Source organism: Mustelus asterias, chromosome 33, assembly GCF_964213995.1.
Source record: "Mustelus asterias chromosome 33, sMusAst1.hap1.1, whole genome shotgun sequence".
In the NCBI taxonomy this organism is placed as follows: domain Eukaryota; kingdom Metazoa; phylum Chordata; class Chondrichthyes; order Carcharhiniformes; family Triakidae; genus Mustelus; species Mustelus asterias.
Window position 1 is genome coordinate 20,354 of NC_135833.1, and position 24,407 is coordinate 44,760.

Sequence of the window (24,407 nt, forward strand, 5' to 3'; positions counted from 1 at the left end):
GGTTACCAGACCAGCGACAGTGCCACTATGCCACTGTCTCTGCAGTACGTGTCTGTCTGCATGAGGTGAGCATGATGTGGAGATGCCGGCGTCGGACTGGGGTAAACACAGTAAGAGTTTTAACAACACCAGGTTAAAATCCAACAGGTTTATTTGGTAGCAAATGCCATTAGCTTTCGGAGCGCTGCTCCTTCGTCAGATGGAGTGGAAATCTGCTCTCAAACAGGGCACAGAGACACAAAATCAAGTTACAGAATACTGATTAGAATGCGAATCTCTACAGCCAACCAGGTCTTAAAGATACAGACAATGTGAGTGGAGGGAGCATTAAGCACAGGTTAAAGGGATCTCACTGGCTGTTCTGTCTGGAGACAATACACATCCCTTTAACCTGTGCTTAATGCTCCCTCCACTCACATTGTCTGTATCTTTAAGACCTGGTTGGCTGTGGAGATTCGCATTCTAATCAGTATTCTGTAACTTGATTTTGTGTCTCTGCGCCCTGTTTGAGAGCAGATTTCCACTCCATCTGACGAAGGAGCAGCGCTCCGAAAGCTAATGGTATTTGCTACCAAATAAACCTGTTGGACTTTAACCTGGTGTTGTTAAAACTCTTACTGTGCATGAGGTGAGAGCAGGATTAGACAAAATTATGATGCTCTTGATGTGTGTGACCCTGCCTCAGCATTCAGGGTATTGTAACACATTTTCTCCTGGACTAATGATCAGTGAGTTCAACTCCCATCATGGCAGCTGGGAGAGGGGGCTTGTGTGAATCTTTAAGTTGAATGATTTAGTTCCGGAATAAATTCTTCAATTAAAAGCCAGTATCGTTGATGGTGAGCGCAGCGGTGGCACAGCGGGTTAAGCGCTGCTGCCTCACAGCGCCAGGGACCTGGGTTCGATTCCCGGCTTGGGTCACTGTCTGTGTGGAGTCTGCACATTCTCCCCCCGTGTCTGCGTGGGTTTCCTCCGGGTGCTCCGGTTTCCTCCCACAGTCCGAAAGACGTGTTGGTTAGGGTGCTAAATTCTCCCTCAGTGTTACCCGAACAGGCGCCAGAGTGTGGCGACTAGGGGATTTTCACAGTAACTTCATTGCAGCATCAATGTAAGCCTACTTATGACAATAATAAATAAATAACTGCATCATCCTGCTGTTTTAGTATAGTTAGGCTCCCTGTACATGACCCGCACAGTGAGGCTTCAGTGCATCTGCTTACAGACCATAAGGTATCGACCAGAACTATCTCGGTGGCACAGTGGGTTAGCACTGCTGCCTCACAGCGCCAGGGACCCGGGTTCGATTCCCGGCTTGGGTCACTGTCTGTGCGGAGTCTGCACGTTCTTCCCCCGTGTCTGCGTGGGTTTCCTCCGGGTGCTCCGGTTTCCTCCCACAATCCGAAAGACGTGCTGGTTAGGGTGCATTGACCCGAACAGGTGCTGGAGTGTGGTGACTAGGGGAATTTCACAGTAACTGCATTGCAGTGTTAATGTAAGCCTCACTTGTGACTAATAAATAAACTTTAAATTTTTAAAATCTAGTTCACACATGTCCTTTCGGGGAGTAAGTGTGCCGTTCCTGAGCTAACATGCCTGTGCAGAAAGCAGCACTGTAGAGATTGGGGAAGACTTGCGATGGGCTGTCTATGTTTGGGTAGAGTGGGAAAACCCAGGCCACAAATACAAAACCTCTTTTGTTTTTTTTTTCCCCTTGAAGAGCACTTGGAGGAAATTGATCGCGCAGAAAGACGCAGTTACTACAAAGCTGAAAGGTTCGTCACCCTCGATGAGATCCAAACGTGGAAAGACTTGGCTGAAGGTGAGCTGTGTGTTAGGCTTATGATGCGGAGATGCCGGCGTTGGACTGGGGTGGGCACAGTTAGAAGTCTCACCACACCAGGTTAAAGTCCACCAGGTTTATTTGGAATCACGAGCTTTCGGAGCGCTGCCCCTTCATCAGGTGAGTGGAGAGGTAGGTTCCACAAACACGGCATATACAGACAGAGGCACAATTGCAAGATAATGGTTGGAATGCGAGGCTTTACAGATAATCAAGTCTTTACAGGTGCAGGTACCTGTAAAGACTCGCATTCCAACCATTATCTTGCAATTGTGTCTCTGTCTATATATGCCGTGTTTGTGAAACCTACCTCGCCACTCACCTGATGAAGGAGCAGCGCTCCGAAAGCTCGTGTTTCCAGATAAACCTGTTGGACTTTAACCTTGATGTGGAGATGCTGGCATTGGACTGGGATAGACACAGTAAGAAGTCTCACCACACCAGAATAAATCCAACAGGTTTATTTGGAATCACGAGCTTTCGGAGCGCTGCTCCTTCATCAGGTGAGTGGAGAGTTGGGTTCCACAAACACGGCATATACAGACAGAGGCACAATTGCAAGATAATGGTTGGAATGCGAGTCTTTACAGGTAATCAAGTCTTTACAGGTACAGACAGTGCGAGTGGAGAGAGGGATAATCACAGGTTAAAGAGGTGTAAATTGTCTCAAGCCAGGACAGTTAATCGGATTTTGCAAGCCCAGGACAAATGTTGGGAGTTACACACAGTGTGACTTGAACCCAAGATCCCGGTTGAGGCCATCCTCATGTGTGCGGAACTTGGCTATCAGTCCCTGCTCGGCGATCCTGCGTCTTGCGATTCCACGACAGCGCAGAATCGGCGAGCAGAAACTGATAGCCAAGTTCCGCACACACGAGTACGGCCTCAACCGGGATCTTGGGTTCAGGTCACACTATCTGTAACCCCCACCATTTGGCCTGGGCTTGCAAAATCTCACTAACTGTCCTGGCTTGAGACAATTCACCTGTGATTATCCCTCTCTCCACTCGCATTGTCTACCTGGAAAGACTCACATGCCAACCATGATCTTGCAATTGTGCCTGTGTCTATATATGCCGTGTTTGTGAAACCTACCTCTCCACTCACCTGATGAAGGAGCAGCGCCCCGAAAGCTCGTGATTCCAAATAAACCTGTTGGACTTTAACCTGGTGTTGTGACATTTGTTATACTTAAAAACTGGAAGAAGAAGGTCCATCATTACTCCGAAGGGTGAAATGTCCCTTTCAGCCAGGTGAAGAGGTGAAGGCAGCTGGGGTTCTGTTGGGTGGCAGAGGGTGTCTACAGTTTAACTGAAGATTAAGACGATAATCTCTGGGGAAGCGGGGGATCAGGATATTGAATTTGATGGTCATCCATGATCATCTGGTTGTATCACAGCTTGGTATGGGGCTCCTGCTCTGTCCAAGACCGCAAGAAACTACAAAGAGTCATGAATGTAGCCTAGTCACATCACTCAAACCAGCCTCCCATCCATTGACTCTGTCTACACTTCCCGCTGCCTCGGCAAAGCAGCCGGCATAATCAAGGATCCCACGCACCCTGAACATTCTCTCTTCCACCTTCTTCCGTCGGGGAAAAAAATACAACAGTCTGAGGTCACGTACCGACCGACTCAAGAACAGCTTCTTCCCTGCTGCCGTCAGACTTTTGAATGGACCTACCTCGCATTAAGTTGATCTTTCTCTGTACCCTAGCTATGGCTGTAACACTACATTCTGCACTCTCTCCTTTCCTTCTCTATGAACGGCATGCTTTGTCTGTATAGCGCGCAAGAAACAATACTTTTCACTGTATGTTAATACATGTGACAATAATAAATCAAATCAAAACCTACCTCGCATTAAGTTGATCTTACTCTATACCCTAGCTATGACTGTAACACTACATTCTGCACTCTCTCATTTCCTTCTCTATGAACGGTATGCTTTGTCTGTATAGCGCACAAGAAACAATACTTCTCACTGTTTACTAATACATGTGACAATAATAAATCAAATCAAAACCTACCTCGCATTAAGTTGATCTTACTCTATACCCTAGCTATGACTGTAACACTACATTCTGCACTCTCTCATTTCCTTCTCTATGAACGGCATGCTTTGTCTGTATAGCGCGCAAGAAACAATACTTTTCACTGTATGTTAATACATGTGACAATAATAAATCAAATCAAAACCTACCTCGCATTAAGTTGATCTTTCTCTGTACCCTAGCTATGACTGTAACACTACATTCTGCACTCTCTCATTTCCTTCTCTATGAACGGTATGCTTTGTCTGTATAGCGCACAAGAAACAATACTTCTCACTGTTTACTAATACATGTGATGATAATAAATCATAATGAATGGCGGAGCAGGCTCGAAGGGCCGAATGGCCTCCTCCTGCTTCTAGTTTCTTTGTTTCTATAAGACATTGGAGCAGAAGTAGACCATTCGGCCCATCGAGTCTGCTCTGCCTTTCAATGAGATCATGTCTGATCTGATGTGATAATCCTCAGCTCAACTGTCCTGCCTTATCCCCAGAATCCTTCATTCCCTTACTGATTAAAAATCTATCTCGGCCTTGAACATACTTAATGACCCAGCCCTTACAACCCTCTGCAGTAACGATTTCCACAGAATTCCTTTCTACAAGGACCATACCAGGAATGTGTGGATGTACAGTGATGATACTGTGCAAAGAACAAAGAAAATTGCAGCACAGGAACAGGCCCTTCGGCCCCTCCAAGCCTGCACCGACCATGCTGCCCGACTGAACTTAAACCCCCTACCCTTCCGGGGACCATATCCCTCCATTCTCTTCCTATTCATGGATTTGTCCAGATGCCCCTTAAAAGCCACTACCGTATCTGCTTCCACTACCTTCCCCGGCAGCGAGTTCCAGGCACCCACCACCCTCTGTGTAAAAAACTTGCCTCGTACATCTCCTTTAAGCCTTGCCCCTCGCACCTTAAACCTGTGCCCCCTAGTAATTGACTCTTCCACCCTGGGAAAAAGCTTCTGACTATCCACTCTGTCCATGCCCCTCATAATCTTGTAGACTTCTATCAGGTCGCCCCTCAACCTCCGTCGTTCCAGTGAGAACAAACCAAGTTTCTCCAACCTCTCCTCATAGCCAATGCCCTCCATACCAGGCAACATCCTGGTAAATCTTTTCTGTACCCTCGCCAAAGCCTCCACATCCTTCTGGTAGTGTGTGGCGACCAGAATTGAACACTATATTCCAAGTGCGGCCTAACTAAGGTTCTACAACATGACTTGCCAATTTTTAAACTTAAACACTGCCTTTAAGAAATGTATTTTTGTCATGTTTCTTGTGAAGGTGCCACTTTGTCTACAACCAGCAGCCCACGCACCGAGTGTACAGATGCATAATTGATCCTAATTGTTGGCGTGTTTGTTTTAATCTGAGTTAATGCAGCTTTGTTGTTCTAGTGTTTTCCCCTGGGGTCTTCAGAGTAGGGTTTGATTCGGTTGATTGACAGGAAAATCATGTGACTGAGCAGACTGAGCTACCTCATTGAATGTTTTTAAGTCAAAGATAGATAGATTTTTGAATAGTAAAGGAATTAAGGGTTATGGTGAGCGGGCGGGTAAGTGGAGCTGAGTCCACGAAAAGATCAGCCATAATCTTATTGAATGGCGGAGCAGGCTCGAGGGGCCAGATGGCCGACTCCTGCTCCTAGTTCTTATGTTCTTACAGAGAAAAACAAGCGGTCAGTTGCTCTTTTCAATCGTTGCCGAGCAGTAGCTCTATCTGTGTCTCTCTCTCTCTTTCTCTCTCTCTGGAGTTTGGAGTCTGGGACCTGCCAGAAAATAGGTCTAATAGGATCCCTGCAGCACAGGAGGAGGCCATTCAGCCCATCAAGTGTGTACCGACCACACCCCCACCCAGGTCCTATTCCCGTAACCCCACACATTTACCCGGTTAATCCCCCCTGACACCAGGGTCAATTTAGCACGGCCAATCCATCTAACCAGCACATCTTTGGAATGTGGGAGGAAACCGCAGCACCCGGAGGAAACCCACGCAGACACGGGGAGAACGTGCAGACTCCACAGTGACCTGGGGTCGGAATTGAACCCGGGTCCCTGGCGCTGTGAGGCAGCCGTGCTAACCCACTGTGCCACCGTGCCGTAGATAGAATAGAAACCCTACAGTGCAGAAGGAGGCCATTTGGCCCATCGAGTCTGCACCGACCACAATCCCACCCAGGCCCTACCCCCACATATTTACCTGCTAATCCCTCTAACCTACGCATCTCAGGACTCTAAGGGGCAATTTTTAACCTGGCCAATCAACCTAACCCGCACATCTTTGGACTGTGGGAGGAAACCGGAGCACCCGGAGGAAACCCACGCAGACACGAGGAGAATGTGCAAACTCCACACAGACAGTGACCCGAGCCAGGAATCGAACCCGGGACCCTGGAGCTGTGAAGCAGCAGTGCTAACCACTGTGCCACCGTGCCGTCTCTTTCTCTGAAGTTCATCTATTTGAAGATTAATCTTTCTCTGAAGGTCAGAAGACAAGTGTATTTTTGTATTAAGTGGTGTTAAAGGGCCTGAAACGTCGCACTCCACATAAGCCTGTGTGTTTTCGTTAACTGATTCGGAAGAGAGGTTTACGTCTGTGGGGATATTACTTAAATTGGAACTTTTGAGATGGTTAAGAATTATACCCTGTCATGTTTCAATATTTCAACTGATCAAAGTTATGTCAATTCTTTTTGTTTTATGTTAATTGTTGTTAAATAAAGTTTGATTTAGTAAAAGCTTCCTAGTGGGTCACTGGAATCACACCTGGAGTGAAACACCTTATGTTCGCAATAATGCCAACATCTAAAACTGTTGGGGTCTTGGCGAACTGCACAATATACTGGTTTCTGGGTATGGGCGACACGGTGGCACAGTGGGTTAGCACTGCTGCTTCACAGCTCCAGGGACCTGGGTTCGATTCCCGGCTTGGGTCACTGTCTGTGTGGAGTCTGCACGTTCTCCCCGTGTCTGCGTGGGTTTCCTCTGGGTGCTCCGGTTTCCTCCCACAGTCCTGAAAGACGTGTGGGTTAGGTTGATTGGCCGTGCTAAGTTAACCCCTCAGTGTCCCAGGGATGTGATGGGTTAGAGGGATGAGCGGGGTAACTCAGCGGAGGTAGGGCCTGGGTGGGATTGTGGTCGGTGCAGACTCGATGGGCCGAATGGCCTCCTTCTGCACTGTAGGGTTTCTATAATTTCTGGGACGAAAATGGGGGGGGGGGTGTTGTGATGACAGATTTAGATGAGGAGAGATCAGAGGATGTCAGCGTATCAGCAAGTGAAGGCCTCTCTTATTTCCGCCAGCTCCATTTTGTTTGCAGCGACCAATACTTCCCTGTCATGGGGACTTCCACTCCTGCCATTGGTTTGATTCCTAACCTTTCACCAAGAGCAGGCTTGGGCTGATTGCATTGTTAAGTTAATTGCCTTATTAGAGACAGGTTAATGGCTGCTGGCTGAACCTCCAATACAGTATAAATAGACACAGCTGGAACAGTTGCAGTGGAGAAATTATGTGGAGTGTGTATCCCCTGCCGCGTTGGGTGCAGAATAGGAACAGCAGTCGGCCACTCAGCCCCTCGTGCCTTTTAGTAAGATGATGGCTGATCTAACTCCACTCTACCTTCCCGAGTCCCATATCCCTTGATACCCCCCCTGCTCAATAAAAGTGTGTCTATCTCAGACTGGAACCTCACAATTGAACCAGCCTCCCATCCATTGACTCTGTCTACACTTCCCGCTGCCTCGGGGAAAAGCAGCCAGCATAATCAAGGACCACCCACGCACCCCCGACATTCTTCCATCTTCTTCCTTCGGGAAAAAGATACAAAGGTCTGAGGTCACGCACCGACTGACTCAAGAACAGCTTCTTCCCTGCTGCCGTTGGACTTTTGAATGGACCTAACTCGCATTAAGTTGATCTTTCTCTACGCCCTAGCTGTGACTGTAACACTACATTCTGCACCCTCTCCTTTCCTTCTCTATGAACGGTATGCTTTGTGTAGCATGCAAGAAACAATACTTTTCACTGTACGTTAATATGTGTGACAAGAATAAATCAAATCAAATCAGCATCCACTGCTGTTTGAGGAAGAGAATTCCAAACCTCCCCACTCTGTGCGTGTGGAAGTGTTTTCCAAACATCTCTCCTGAATGGTTTGGCCCTAATTTTTAGATTATGGTCCCTGGTTCTAGAGCCGTCAACCAGTTTATCCTTATCCACCCTGTCCTTCCCTACAAATATTTTGTTGACTTCTATCAGATCACCCCTCAACCTCCTGAATTTGAGAGAATAAAGGCCTAGTTTGCCAACTCTCTCGCAACTTAACCCCTGAAGTCCAGGTATCGTCCTTAAGTTCAGTTAAAAGACAAGCTGCTGTGTTATTCATCCATCATCCAGGGCGGCACGGTAGCACAGTGGGTTAGCACTGCTGCTTCACAGCTCCAGGGACCTGGGTTCGATTCCCGGCTTGGGTCACTGTCTGTGTGGAGTTTGCACATTCTCCTCGTGTCTGCGTGGGTTTCCTCCGGGTGCTCCGGTTTCCTCCCACACTCCAAAGATGTGCAGGTTAGGTTGATTGGCCATGCTAAAATTGCCCTGAGTGTCCTGAGATGTGTAGGTTAGAGGGATTAGTGGGTAAATATGTAGGGATACGGAGGTAGGGCCTGGGTGGGATTGTGGTCGGTGCAGACTCGATGGGCCGAATGGCCTCTTTCTGTACTGTAGGGATTCTATGATTCTATGATTCTATTCTATCATATACTGACACGTAGATATTAGCAAAGGAGGCTGGGGTGGAGCCTAAATACCAGCAAGGACTGGTTGGGCCGAATAGCCTGTCTCAGTGCTGTTTATTCTACGCAATCCTACTTACTGTTCCTATCGGTGTCCCTGAATCAGGAATCGAAGGGGGAGGTGATGGCCCAGAGGTATTATCGCCAGGCTATTTATCCAGAAACTCAGCTAATGTTCTGGGGGACCCGGGTTCGAATCCCGCCATGGCAGATGGTGGAATTTCACAGAATACTTCAGTGCAGAAGAGGCCCTTCGGCCCATCAAGTCTGCACCGACGCATGAAAGGTCCAGACCTGCCCGCCTAATCCCACTTGCCAGCACTTGGCCTTTAGCCTTGAATGTTATGAAGTGCCAAGTACCCATCCAGGTACTTTGTGAGGCAACCTGCCTCCACCCCACCCTCCTGGGCAGCGCATTCCAGACCGTCACCACCCTCTGGGTAAAAAGTTTTTGAATTCAATGAACAAAAATCTGGAATTAAGAATCTACTGATGACCATGAAACCATTGTCGATTGTCGGAAAAACCCATCTGGTTCACTAATGTCCCTTTAGGGAAGGAAATCTGCCGTCCTTACCCGGTCTGGCCGACATGTGACTCCAGAGCCACAGCAATGTGGTTGACTCTCAACTGCCCTCCAAAGGCAACTAGGGATGGGCAATAAATGCTGGCCCAGCCAGCGACGCCCATGTCCCATGAGTGAATATTTTAAAAAATCAAATAAAAAGGGAAAATACTGGAAATACTCAACAGGTTTAGTGACAAGAGACACGTAGTTAACCTTTCCATCGATGACCTTTTTGGAAGAAGTGAAGAGAGGTGACAGTCTGGAAACAAGTCCAGTCACAGAAGGAAGATGTGGGGTGGTGGTTGCAGTAGTGTTGGGTGGTGTGTGGGGGGGTGGTTTGGGGGGAGGTGATGACAGGGCTGTTGGGTACCGAGGGAGCAATCAACCAAGGATTCCAATCTCAGTTATCCGCTGGTGGACCCTGTTGGACGTCTGCAGGTCTGTGGAGGTCTGGTATGCAGAGGAGTTCGACCTGGCCCTGATGATAATTTCCACACACCTCTCCCACCACGCACAGAAGAAGAGTGGCCCTTTATTTCAGGTACCAGAGCCGTTTCCTGGAGCCCTGTTGCATCCTCGCAAGAGATGCAAGAAAGTTGGACAGAAGTAACTCACCTCCTGACTCCCCAAAGCCTGCCCACCATCTACAAAGCACAAGTCAGGAGTGTGATGGAACACTCCCCACTTGCCTGGATGGGTGCGGCTCCAACAACACTCGAGAAGCTCGACACCATCCAGGACAAAGCAGCCCCGCTTGATTGGCACCCCATCCACAAACATTCAAACCCTCCACCAACGACGCTCAGTAGCAGCAGTGTGTACTATCTACAAGATGCACTGCAGCAATTCACCAAAGATCCTTCGACAGCACCTTCCAAATCCATGACCACTTCCAACTAGAAGGACAGCAGATACATGGGAACACCACTACCCACAAGTTCCCCTCCAAGCCACTCGCCATCCTGACTTGAAAATATATTGGTTGTCCCTTCGCAGTCACTGGGTCAAAATCCTGGAATTCCCTCCCTAACGGCATTGTGGGTCAACCCACAGCACGTGGACTGCAGCGATTCAAGAAGGCAGCTCACCACCACCTTCTCAAGGGGCAACTAGGGATGGGCAATAAATGCTGGGCCCAGCCAGCGACGCCCATGTCCCACAAATGAATACAAAAATGTAGAAAATCTTGAGGGGCACAGATAGGATGAATGCCCACAGTCTTAGAAGAATGAGGGGGGGGGATCTTATGGAAACATATAAGATTATGAAGGGAATAGATAAGATAGAAGCAGGGAAGTTGTTTCCACTGGCGGGTGAAACTAGAACTAGGGGGCATGGCCTCAAAATAAGGTGGATCAGATTTAGGACTGAGTTGAGGAGGAACTTCTTCACTCAAAGGGTTGTGAATCTGTGGAATTCCCTGCCCAGTGAAGCAGTTGAGGCTACCTCATTGAATGTTTTTAAGGCAAGGATAGATAGATTTTTGAACAGTAAAGGAATTGAGGGTTATGGTGAGCGGGCGGGTAAGTGGAGCTGAGTCCACGAAAAGATCAGCCATGATCTTATTGAATGGCGGAGCAGGCTCGAGGGGGCCAGATGGCCTACTCCTGCTCCTAGTTCTTATGTTCTTTTTTCCCAGGGAAGGTGAATTGAGAACGAGAGGGCATGGGTTTAAGGTGAGAGGGGGAAAGATTTAAAAAGGGACCAGAGGGGCAACTTCTTCACGCAGAGGGTGGTGCGTCTATGGAATGAGCTGCCAGAGAAAGTGGTTGAGGCAGGTATGAGAGCAACATTTAAGAAGCAGTTAGATAAGGACATGGATGGGAAAGGATTTGAGGGATATGGTCTCAACACAGGCAATTGGGGCTAGGTGGGAGGGTGGCGTGGATGGGTTGGGCTGAAGGGCCTGTTTCCATGTTGCATTGCTGTAAAGTTTAATTGTAATCAATAGGTTCGCAATTCAGAGCCCGTCTAAGTGAAGTTTAAAGTTTATTTATTAGTCACAAGTAGGCTTACATTAACACCGCAGCGAAGTTACTGTGAAATTCCCCCAGTCGCCACACTCCCCGGCGCCTGTTCGGGTACGTTGAGGGAGAATTTAGCACGGCCAATGTACCTGACCAGCCCGTCTTTCAGACTGAGAGGGGAAACCGGAGCACCCGGAGGAAACCCACGCAGACACAGGGGGGGAGAACGTGCCGACTCCGCGCAGACAGTGACCCAAGCCGGGAATCGAACCCCGGGGTCCCTGGCGCTGTGAGGCAGCAGTGCTTAACCCGCTGTGCCTCCCTTTGTACTTTGATGTTAGTCGAGGAATAAATTGTTACAAAATGCATGCGTTTGGGGAAGAAATGTGCTTAAGTATGATTAAACTATCACAAAACATCAACTTACCTCAATCTGACAGCTCAATTGTAAATTGGTCCCTCGAATACATGTTATAGACTCAACTGGGGACAACTGAATAACAAATGTATTTAATAATCTCTGCCAAAGGTAGTATAAATATTTTACACCGATATTATACTTACAAGAGCTTGAAAGCTGCCGAACCCAGTAAACCGATAAAATTCATGTATTCATCAGAAAACAACCTGGCCCCTCAGTACACACAACATCGCGTGCTTTACATCATCCACCCATTAGCCCGAGGCACTTGGTGAAGGTTGTATTTTCCACCGCATGCGGGAATGCGATGAAAAGACCCATTAGATGCCATTGGAAAATGAAATATCAGAGCCTGATACGTATTCACGGCTGTAGGTTGGTCACACGACGTGGCTGGTATTGATTTGGAGGTCTTCCAGTTTATCATCGTGACGCGGAGTCACCATAAGCAGCTGTACATCGGCGACGCGGGCCCATTCCCAGGAAATGATTTTCCCTTTTGCCCTCGTTTACTGTGTCAACCAAGGCTCAGGTGGCAACAGCCTCGACCCCGTGGCGCTATTTCAAAGGAGAACGGGGGGGGGGGGGGGGGGGGGGGCGGTTTCTCCGGTGTCCGGTCCAATCTTTATTCCTCGATTAACATCAAACTACAAAGGATGGCACGGTGGGTTAGCACTGCTGCCTCGCAGCGCCAGGGACCTGGGTTCGATTCCCGGCTTGGGTCACTGTCTGTGTGGAGTTTCTACCTTCTCCCCCCATGTCTGCGTGGGTTTCTTCCGGGTGCTCCGGTTTCCTCCCACATTCCAAAAGATGTGCAGGTTAGATGGATTGGCCATGCTAAATTTCCCCTTAGTATCAAAAGATGTGTAGGTTAGGTGGATTGGCCATGCTAAATTGCCCCTTAGTATCAAAAGATGTGTAGGTTAGTGGTTTGGCCATGCTAAATTGCCCCTTAGTGACCAAAGATGTGTAGGTTAGGTGGATTGGCCATGGTAAATTGCCCCTTAGTATCAAAAGATGTGTAGGTTAGGTGGATTGGCCATGCTAAATTGCCCCTTAGTGACCAAAGATGAGTAGGTTAGTGGATTGGCCATGCTAAATTGCCCCTTAGAATCAAAAGATGTGTAGGTTAGTGGATTGGCCATGCTAAATTGCCCCTTAGTGACCAAAGATGTGTAGGTTAGTGGATTGACCATGCTAAATTGCCCCTTAGTATCCAAAGATGATAGCCATGATGTGGAGATGCCGGCGTTGAACTGGGGAGGGCACAGTAAGAAGTCTCAAAACACCAGGATAAAATCCCAACAGGTTTATTTGGTAGCACGAGCTTTCGGAGCGCCGCTCCTTCGTCACCTGATGAAGGGGCAGCGCTCCGAAAGCTTGTGCAACCAAATAAACCTGTTGGACTTTAACCTGGTGTGGTGAGACCTCTTACTGTATCCAAAGATGTGTGGGTTAGGTGGATTGGCCATGCTAAATCGCCCCTTAGTGTCTGCGGGACCAGTAAGGGTAAATACGTGGCGTTGTGGGGATATGGCCTGGGTGGGATTCTGGTCGGTGCAGACTCGATGGACCGAATGGCCTCCTTCTGCAGTGTTTAAAGGTTTATGGTGTATTTATTTAATGGTCATAAGTCGGCTTACATTAACACTGCAATGAAGTCACTGTGAAAATCCCCCAGTCGCCACACTCCGGCGCCTGTTCGGTTTACACTGAGGGAGAATTTAGCGCCCTAACCCGCACGTCTTTCGGACTGTGGGAGGAAACCGGAGCACCCGGAGGAAACCCACGCAGACACGGGGGAGAACGTGCAAACTCCGCACAGACAGTGACCCCAAGCCAGGAATCGAACCCGGGTCCCTGGCGCAGTGAGGCAGCAGTGCTAACCACTGTGCCACCGTGCCACCCCCAGTGTAGGGATTCTATGAACATTTATTCCATGACCAACATCCCATGAGCCGGTTATCCGGGTCATTATCACGTGGCTGTTTTGTTGGGGAATTTGCTGTGTGGGAACTGACCATCCCATTGACCGCATTACAACAGCGACGACCCTTCAAAAAGTACTTCATCAGCTGTAAAGCACTTTGGTCAATCCTTTTATTCCTAGCTTCACGGTAGCGGCACGGTAGCGCAGTGGTTAGCACTGCTGCTTCACAGCTCCAGGGTCCCGGGTTCGATTCCCGGCTCGGGTCACTGTCTGTGTGGAGTTTGCACATTCTCCTCGTGTCTGCGTGGGTTTCCTCCGGGTGCTCCGGTTTCCTCCCACAGTCCAAAGATGTGCGGGTTAGGTTGATTGGCCAGGTTAAAAAAAAAATTGCCCCTTAGAATCCTAAGATGCGTAGGCTAGAGGGATTAGCGGGTAAAATATATGTGTGGGTAGGGCCTGGGTGGGATTGTGGTCGGTGCAGACTCGATGGGCCGAATGGCCTCCTTCTGCACTGTAGGGTTTCTATGATTTCTATGATTTCACACCAGCGACAGTACAACTGCCGTCGGCATTAAAACAGTGTTTGAAAACTCTCGGGGTGGTTTGAAGTTTCAGACTTACATTGCACATTCACTGGTAGACAGCTCAGCCTGCTTCTCACCTCTGCAAGGGCAGGGAGCTGTCTCAGACTGGTACTTGTAATAAAGATGTGGAGATGCCGGCGCTGGACTGGGGTAAACACAGTAAGGAGTCTAACAACACCAGGTTAAAGTCCAACAGGTTTATTTGGTAGCAAAAGCCGCTAGCTTTCGGAACAGCCTGTCTTAAAGGTACAGACAATGTGAGTGGAGAGAGGGTTAAGCACAGGTTAAAGAGACTTGATTACCTGTAAAGACTCGCATTCCAACCATTATTTTGTAAATTGAGTCTGTGTCTTTACATGCCCTGTTTGTGAACAGAACTCCCACTCACCTGATGAAGGAGCAGCGCTCCGAAAGCTTGTGGCTTGTGCTACCAAATAAACCTGTTGGACTTTAAGCTGGTGTTGTGAGACTTCTTACTGTGCCCACCCCAGTCCAACGCCGGCACCTCCACATCATGGAAACCCACATCACCATGCATCGATAAATTAAAAAAACAAACAAGCATTGCTGTGAGCCTGGAGTCACGTATCGGCCAGAGCAGGTTTAAGGACAACAGATTTCCCTCCCTAGAGGAGCCAGATAGGTCTTTCTAACCATCTGTCGGTGCTATGAGCGCCATTACTGATACTAGCTTTTTATACTAGATTTATTACATTTCCCAACTGTTGTGATGGGACTTGACCTCAAGTCTCTGAATCAGTAGTCCAGTAACATAAACACTAACTCTAACCACCACCCCCCCGCCACCCCATTCATTAAGTAAAAATGGCGACTTAGGAATGAAATCTAGTTTCTTTTTCCAGTCATAGGACGGGACTTTCCGGCCGCACTTGCCCCAAAATCGGAAAACCCTGCCCCGCGGTTAAGTAAAGTTTATTTATTTGTGTCACAAGCAGGCTTACATTAACACGGCAATGAAGTTACTGTGAAATTCCCCGAGTGGCCACACTCCGGCGCCTGTTCGGGTTACACCGAGGGAGAACTTAGCACCCTAACCAGCCCGTCTTTCGGACTGTGTGAGGAAACCGGAGCACCCGGAGGAAACCCACGCAGACACGGGGGGGAGAACGTGCAGACCTGGTCGCCACACTCCGGCACCTGTTCGGGTAACACCGAGGGAGAATTTAGCACGGCCAATGCACCCTAACCCGCACGTCTTTCGGAACGTGGGAGGAAACCGGAGCACCTGAGGTCAACAGACCTTGGTGTGCTCCACTCCCCGCCCGCCTGCTACGATTCCCATGGCGGGTGGGACAAGAAAATTCCTCCGCGGAATCGTAGAATCTCTACAGCGCAGAAAGAGGCCATTCGGCCCACCGAGCCTGCGCCGACTCTCCGAATCTTACCCAGCCTATTATAATTCCTGCTCAAAAAAAAAACAAAACAGCTCGTTACTTTACATGCTAGCAAAAAAATATCAATTCTTTTTTGGTTTGTGTAGAAAAAATAGTGGCTGAAAAATTCCCGCGGCCAACACGTTACACAATTGTTCCAGAGTCACTGTCATTCCGTTTTGACCAAAGGGTGAGTAAATGCCCACAAGACCTTTTTTTTTGAAGATCCGTCTTTCCCAGGAGCTCAAGGATTTTTCCTGAGCTTGAGAAAAAACAGTTTTTTAGCCGTGGTCTGTTCCCGTTCACGGTTTGCGCCTGACGCCTTCTTCTCCAGGCTCTGGGGTCCTTTCGTGGAGATCAACCCGTTTTTGTAACACTCCAGCTCTTCCTGAGCCACCAGCAGCTGGGCCTTGAGCTTGTTGCGTTCCTGCAACACCTCCTTCAGCTCCTGGAGCGTGAAACGCGGTCGCTCCGGGTCGTTAACGTCGACCACCATTTTGTCCGGCCCCGCGGCCTGCTGCCCCAGCGGCGACCCGCCCCTGGCCTCCCGCAGCTCCCTCTGGAGCCTCTCCGTTTCTGCCCGCAGGTTGTCCCGTTCGATCTTCAGCGTTTCCGCGCCGAGGTTCTGCTTGTCCACCAAGGACTCGAATATCTCCAGCACCCTGATGATCTTGTACTGCAGCTCGGCCACCGTGTGGCTGTCCTCTGAGCTGCTGAGCTTGAACAGGTCGCGGCCGATGACGTAGGACATGTCGTAGACATCTTCGGCCGTGAGCTCGAAGGGACCTTTCTCAAATGCTGACGTAGGGTTCGCCTCCTCCATCGGCTTTCCTTCCAGCGCCCCCCCCCCCCTCGTTCTCCGGCCAGACTAGAAGTGGAAATGAAACCCTGAGATGGAGAGCTGCTGTTTTACAAGCGGCTTGCTTCAGGAGAACTTCAGGTCCACAAATTTCCAACAGCGCACTGTTAAGGCCGGTGTCTCTGTTAGACGCCTTGCTTCAGGCAGCAGACAAAACGTCAGCAGCCACTTCCCCTCCCTGTGCCGAGCTGTCACGTGACAGGAAGTGGGAGGGTTCCTCGATCGGCAGTCTTTCAAAACCAGTGTTTGGCAATCCTCAGTTGCTTAGCAACGTCTGCACAGTAGGATATCTGCTTTTCTGGTGCTGTTTCCAAAATAGCTTTTCTGATTCCGCAATAGGCTGCTTGAGGCGGCATATTTCAGCTCCTTCTTTCAAGGTTTATCTCAGCTTCACAATCACAGAAACATATGTAATGGGAGTGAAATCATCGAACCGCTACAGTGCTGAATGAGGCCATTCGGCCCATCGAGTCTGCACTGACAACAATCCCACCCAGGCCCTATCCCCGTGATGCGCGTTATCACACACGAGGCTTGAGATGCTCAGGAAATAAAGGCTTTTATTTACTGTTACAATGAAGCTACTAAGTAGAGTACACGATCCCAGACTGAGGGGTCCCAGACAGAGCAGTGACCTTTATACCTCTCCCAGGAGGCGGAGCCCGACTGGGATGTACCATAATAACTATAATACAAGGTGTAACAGCCCAACCCTAACCCCAACAGCAACAAGTAGAACAACCCATCCCTAACCCCAACAGCAACATAATTACATACTTGTAGTACTGGCCAGACCCTGGCTCAGTACTATCTAGTGGGAACCAACGATGGTTCACCACACCCCGTAACCCCACATATTTACCCTGCGAGTCCCCCTGATGCTAAGGGGCAATTTAGCATGGCCAATCCACCTAACCCGGACATCTTTGGACGCTAAGGGGCAATTTAGCATGGCCAACCCACCTAACCCGCACATCTTTGGACACTAAGGGGCAATTTAGCATGGCCAATGCACCTAACCTGCACATCTTTGGACACTAAGGGACAATTTAGCACGGCCAATCCACCTAACCTGCATATCTTTGGACATTAAGGGGCAATTTAGCACGGCCAATCCACCTAACCCGCACATCTTTGGACATTAAGGGGCAACTTAGCACGGCCAATCCACCTAACCTGCACATCTTTGGACATTAAGGGGCAATTTAGCACGGCCAATCCACCTAACCCGCACATCTTTGGACACTAAGGGGCAATTTAGCATGGCCAATGCACCTAACCCGCACATCTTTGGACACTAAGGGGCAATTTAGCACGGCCAATCCACCTAACCTGCATACCTTTGGACACCAAGGGGCAATTTAGCATGGCCAATCCCCCTAACCTGCACATCTTTGAACACTAAGGGGCAATTTAGCACGGCCAATCCACCTAACCTGCACATCTTTGGACACCAAGGGGCAATTTAGAATGGCCAATGCACCTAACCTGCACATCTTTGGACACTAAGGGGCAATTTAGCACGGCCAATCCACCTAACTTGCACATCTGGGTTAGGCTGCAAACATTAGGCTGCAAAGAGACATAGATAGGATGCAAAGCTGGGCTGAAAAATGGCAAATGGAGTTTAACCCTGATAAATGTGAGGTGATTCATTTTGGTAGGACTAATTTAAATGTGGATTACAGGGTCAAAGGTAGGGTTCTGAAGACTGTGGAGGAACAGAGAGATCTTGGGGTTCATATCCACAGATCTCTAAAGGTTGCCACTCAAGTGGATAGAGCTGTGAAGAAGGCCTATAGTGTGTTAGCTTTTATTTACAGGGGGTTGGAGTTTAAGAGCCGTGGGGTTATGCTGCAACTGTACAGGACCTTGGTGAGACCACATTTGGAATATTGTGTGCAGTTCTGGTCACCTCACTATAAGAAGGAATTGGAAGCGCTGGAAAGAGTGCAGAGGAGATTTACCAGGATGCTGCCTGGTTTGGAGGGTAGGTCTTATGAGAAAAGGTTGAGGGAGCTAGGGCTGTTCTCTCTGGAGCGGAGGAGGCTGAGGGGAGACTTAATAGAGGTTTATAAAATGATGAAGGGGATAGATAGAGTGAACGTTCAAAGACTATTTCCTCGGGTGGATGGAGCTATTACAAGGGGGCATAACTATAGGGTTCGTGGTGGGAGATACAGGAAGGATATCAGAGGTAGGTTCTTTACGCAGAGAGTGGTTGGGGTGTGGAATAGACTGCCTGCAGTGATAGTGGAGTCAGACACTTTAGGAACATTTAAGCGGTTATTGGATAGGCACATGGAGCACACCAGGATGATAGGGAGTGGGATAGCTTGATCTTGGTTTCAGATAAAGCTCGGCACAACATCGTGGCCGAAGGGCCTGTTCTGTGCTGCACTGTTCTATGTTCTATGTACTATCTTTGGACACTAAGGGGCAATTTAGCATGGCCAATCCCCCTAACCCGCACATCTTTGGACACTAAGGGGCAATTTAGCATGGCCAATCCCCCTAACCTGCACATCTTTGGACACTAAGGGGCAATTTAGCACGGCCAATCCACCTAACCTGCATATCTTTGGACACCAAGGGGCAATTTAGCACGGCCAATCCACCTAATCTACACATCTTTGGACACTAAGGGGCAATTTAGCATAGCCAATCCACCTAACCTGCACATCTTTGGACACTAAAGGGCAATTTCGCATGGCCAATCCACCTAACCTGCACACCTTTGGATGCTAAGGGGCAATTTAGCATAGCCAATCCACCAAACCTGCACATTTTTGGACACTAAGGGGCAATTTAGCATGGCCAATCCACCTAACCGACATATCTTTTGGACTGTGGGAGGAATCCGGAGCAGCCGGAGGAAACCCATGCAGACACAGGGGAGAACGTGCAGACTCTGCACAGACAGTGACCCAAGTTGGGAATTGAACCCGGGTCCCTGGCGCTGTGAGGCAGCAGCGCTAACCCGCTGTGCCACCGTTTGACCCCTCGAGCAATAAGATCATGACTGACCTGCTTGTACTTCAAGTATATTCCCACCTACGTCTGTGCCCAATAAGTTTTGATTCACTTGCCGAACAAAAATCTATCCACCTCTGCCTTAAAAATATTAAATGATACCTGTGTCCACTGCCTTCTGAGGCAGGGAGGTCCAAAGTTGTAGAATGCCTTGAGAGAAAACAAATCTCATCTCTGCTCACAAATGGTCTGGTGCGGTCGTGCTGAATTGGAGATATAGAATCATCTTCACGACAGCAGTGTAAGGGGGCCATTTGCAGCACCTGTGGTGGGGTCTGGTTTCAAGAGTGCCAACTGCATGCCGGCACCTCAGCCAAGCGACCTTGGTCCTGATAGGCTACTTCACTCCCGGGATCATCATTCATCGCCATCATCATATAGTATGGCATACTTCCCAGCAGAGATTCCTGGGTGGAGATTGGAATTGGGAGCTCTGGGTGATTTACCCCACTTTCTGAGCGGCAGAGGACCAGTGTCGTGCTCCGACTGATACCATGGCTGAGAGCAAACAGCTCAGCACGGAATGTAGAATCCTCCCAATGCACAAGGAGGCCATTCGGCCCATTGAGTCAGCACCGACAACAATCCCACCCAAATCCTACCCCCGTATGTACCCATCTCATCCCCTTGACACTAAGGGGCAGTTTAGCATGGACAATCTACCTAACCTGCACATCTTTCGACACGAAGAGGCAATTTAGCATGGCCAATCCACCTAACCTGCACATCTTTGGACACGAAGAGGCAATTTAGCATGGCCAATCCACCTAACATGCACATCTTTCGACACGAAGAGGCAATTTAGCATGGCCAATCCACCTAACCTGCACATCTTTGGACACTAAGGGGCAATTTAGCATGGCCAATCCCCCTAACCTGCACATCATTGGACACTAAGGGGCAATTTAGCATGGCCAATCCCCCTAACCTGCACATCATTGGACACTAAGGGGCAATTTAACATGGCCAATCCATCTAACCTGCACATCATTGGACACTAAGGGGCAATTTAGCATGGCCAATCCACCTAACCCACCCATCTTTGGACACTAAGAGACAATTTAGCATAGCCAATCAACTTAACCCACCCATCTTTGGACACTAAGAGACAATTTAGCATGGCCAATCCACCTAACCCGCATATCTTTGGACTGTGGGATGAAGTGGAGATGCCGGCGTTGGACTGGGGTAAGCACAGTAAGAAGTCTCACAACACCAGGTTAAAGTCCAACAGGTTTATTTGGTAGCACAAGCTCACCTTAAACCAATGCCCTCTAGATTTAGACTCCCCTATCTTTGGGAAAAGATAGAGGTTTACAGCACGGAAACAGACCCTTTGGCCCAACTTGTCCATGCCGCCCTTTTTGTTTAACCCCTAAGCTAGTGCCAATTGCCCGCGTTTGGCCCATATCCCTCTATACCCATCGTACCCATGTAACTGTCCAAACGCTTTTTAAAAGACAAAATTGTACCCGCCTCTACTAAAAGGTAAAGTCGCCATTGTCCCAGATGACCATAGGTGGCCAATTAACTTCCGCACCTCCGGCGAGGGGCAAGATTGAGAAGGCTGGACCTTCATGAATAACCTCCGCCAGTGCGGGAATTGAACGTGCGCTCTTGGTGTCACACTGCATCATGAACCAGCTGTCCAGCCAATTGAGCTAAACCAAGTCCCGAGTGCTTAATCTTTCATCGCCAGCCCCAAGGCACTGACCACACCTTTGGAGGAGGTGAAGATCATTGATCAGTTTTAGAAAGGAAATATTTTGCCCCAGGATATAGAATCCCAACAGTGCAGAAGGAGGCCATTTGGCCCATTGAGTCCGCACCGACCACAATCCCACCCAGGCCCTATTCCCCGCAACCCCACACATCCACCCCACTAATCCCCCTGATACTAAGGGGCAATTTAGCATGGCCAATCCCCCTGACCCCGCACACCTTTGGAGTGTGGGAGGAAACCGGAGCACCCGGAGGAAACCCACGCAGACACGGGGAGAACGTGCAGACTCTACACAGACAGTCGCCCGAGGCTGGAATTGAACCCGGGCCCCTGGCGCTGTGAGTTGTTAACCTGGTGTTGTTAAACTTCTTGCTGTGAGTCAGCAGTGCAAACCATGTGTATTGAATGTTTAGGACAAAAAAAACATGCCATACAGACCAACATTGCCAGTGTTTTAAAGTTTAAAGTGTATTAATTAGTGTCACAAGTAGGCTTACATTAACACTGCAATGCAGTTGCTGTGAAAATCCCCCAGTCGCCCACACTCCGGCACCTGTTCGGCTTACACTGAGGGAGAATTTAGCATGGCCAATCCACCTAACCAGCACATCAGGGTGGCACAGTGGCAGAATGGTTAGCACTGCTGCCTCACAGCGCCAGGGACCCGGGTTCGATTCCCGGCTTGGGTCACTGTGCGGAGTCTGCACGTTCTCCCCCGTGTCTGCGTGAGTTTCCTCCGGGTGCTCCGGTTTCCTCCCACAGTCCAAAGATGTGCGGGTTAGGTGGATTGGCCGTGCTAAATTGCCCCTTCGTGTCAGGGGGACTAGCTAGGGTAAATGCATGGGGTTATGGGGATAGGGCCTGGGTGGGATTGTGGTCGGTGCAGACTCAATGGGCTGAACGGCCTCCTTCTGCAGTGTAGGGCTTCTATGATTCTATGATCTTTCGGACTGTGGGAGGAAACCGGAGCACCCGGAGGGGGGAAACCCACGCAGACCCTGGGGAGAACGTACAGACTCCGCACAGACAGTGACCCAAGCCTCTTGATTAATAAGGGGATCAGGGGGTTATGGGGAAAAGGCAGGAGAACGGGGATGAGAAAAATATCAGCCATGATTGAATGGCGGAGCAGACTCGATGGGCCGAGTGGCCTAATTCTGCTCCTATGTCTTATGGTCTTACAAGCTGGGAATCGAACCCGGGTACCTGGTGCTGTGAGGCAGCAGTGCTAACCACTGTGCCACCGCGCCACCCTGATGTGCTGGTTAGGTGGATTGGCCTTGCTGAATTCACCCTCAGTCTACCCAACAGGTGCCGGAGTGTGGCGACTGGGGGATTTTCACAATGACTCCAGTGCCACCCAGGAAAGGTAAAGTCGCCATAGTCCCAGATGACCGTAGGCTGCTCCCCCCTCAGAGGGGGAAGAGCTGACTGGTGGCGATTTAACCTGGTGGATCACCGGACCTCCGGCGAGGGGCAAGATTGAGAAGGCAAGTCCTTCATGAATAACCTCAGCTGGTGCGGGAATTGAACCTGCGCTCTTGGCGTCGCTCTGCAGCATGAACCAGCTGTCCAGCCAATTGAGCTAAACCAAGTCCCTATTATGCCGCACACAAGTCTTCTCCCTGATTCAGCAGATATCCACCCCACCTGAAGGAGCAGCGCTCCGAAACGTCAGCTTAACGTCTGTAGTAGGGAAAATGCTGGAATCCATTATTAAGGAGGAGATAGCAGGGCATCTGGATAGAAATGGTTCGATCAATCAGACGCAGCATGGATTCATGAGGGGAAAGTCGTGCTTGACGAACATGTTGGATTTTTATGAAGATGTGACGAGGGCGGTTGATGGAGGAGAACCGGTGGATGCGGTGTTTTTGGATTTCCAAAAGGCGTTTGATAAGGTGCCCCATAAAAGGCTGCTGAAGAAGATTAGGGCACACGGAGTTGGGGGTAGTGTGTTAAAGTGGATTGGGGACTGGCTATCCGACAGGAAGCAAAGAGTCGGAATAAATGGGTGTTTTTCCGGTTGGAGGAAGGTAACTAGTGGCGTGCCGCAGGGATCGGTACTTGGGCCGCAACTGTTTACCATTTATATAGATGATCTGGAGGAGGGGACGGAGTGTAGGGTAACGAAGTTTGCAGACGACACAAAGATAAGTGGAAAAGTGAATCGTGTGGAGGACGGAGAAGATCTGCAGAGAGATTTGGACAGGCTGAGTGAGTGGGCGAGGATATGGCAAATGGAGTATAACGTTGAGAAATGCGAGGTTATACACTTTGGAGGAAATAATAACAAATGGGATTACTATCTCAATGGAAACAAATTAAAACATGCTACCGTGCAAAGGGACCTGGGGGTCCTTGTGCATGAGACGCAAAAGCCCAGTCTGCAGGTACAACAGGTGATCAAGAAGGCAAATGGGATGTTGGCCTATATTGCGAGGGGGATAGAATATAAAAGCAGGGATGTCTTGATGCACCTGTACAGGGCATTGGTGAGGCCGCAGCTGGAATACTGTGTGCAGTATTGGTCCCCTTATATGAGGAAGGATATATTGGCATTGGAGGGAGTGCAGAGAAGGTTCACCAGGTTGATACCGGAGATGAGGGGTTTGGATTATGAGGAGAGGCTGAGGAGATTGGGTTTGTACTCGTTGGAGTTTAGAAGGATGAGGGGGGATCTTATGGAGACTTATAAGATAATGCGGGGGCTGGATAGGGTGGAGGCGGAGAGATTCTTTCCACTTAGTAAGGAAGTTAAAACTAGAGGACACAGCCTCAAAATAAAGGGGGGTCGGTTTAAGACAGAGTTGAGGAGGAACTTCTTCTCCCAGAGGGTGGTGAATCTCTGGAATTCTCTGCCCACTGAGGTGGTGGAGGCTACCTCGCTGAATATGTTTAAAGCGCGGATGGATGGATTCCTGAGCGGTAAGGAAATTAAGGGTTATGGGGATCAGGCGGGTAAGTGGTACTGATCCACGTCAGATCAGCCATGATCTTATTGAATGGCGGGGCAGGCTCGAGGGGCTAGATGGCCTACTCCTGCTCCTATTTCTTATGTTCTTATGTTCTTATGAAAGCTAATGGCATTTGCTACCAAATAAACCTGTTGGACTTTAACCTGGTGTTGTTAAAACTCTCACTGTGTTTACCCCAGTCCAACGCCGGCATCTCCACATCATCTCACCCTACCATCATACTGCCCCATTCCAAGCTCGATTCCTCTTGACTGTA

At 49.2% G+C, this 24,407-nt stretch overlaps 2 protein-coding genes across 2 annotated transcripts in view; one reads left to right on the forward strand and one right to left on the reverse strand.

Annotated features, from left to right (window-relative positions):
• The window catches only part of LOC144481803 (ADP-ribose glycohydrolase MACROD1-like), a 1,226,842-nt gene that overhangs the window by 6,418 nt on the left and 1,196,017 nt on the right, over window positions 1-24,407 (forward strand). The window contains exon 2 of the mRNA XM_078200949.1: window positions 1,718-1,819. Coding sequence (XP_078057075.1) covers window positions 1,718-1,819 — 102 coding nt within the window. The remainder of the gene's footprint in view (window positions 1-1,717; window positions 1,820-24,407) is intronic.
• On the reverse strand, window positions 13,950-16,589 carry rilpl2 (Rab interacting lysosomal protein-like 2). The gene has a single exon (XM_078200965.1). The coding sequence runs from the start codon at window positions 16,379-16,381 to the stop codon at window positions 15,803-15,805; it is 579 nt and encodes a 192-aa protein (XP_078057091.1). The 5' UTR covers window positions 16,382-16,589; the 3' UTR covers window positions 13,950-15,802.

What these genes read in the sequence shown, in the direction of transcription:
- rilpl2 (XM_078200965.1), bottom strand. Translation starts at nt 16,381, where the DNA reads ATGGAGGAGGCGAACCCTACGTCAGCATTTGAGAAAGGTCCCTTCGAG.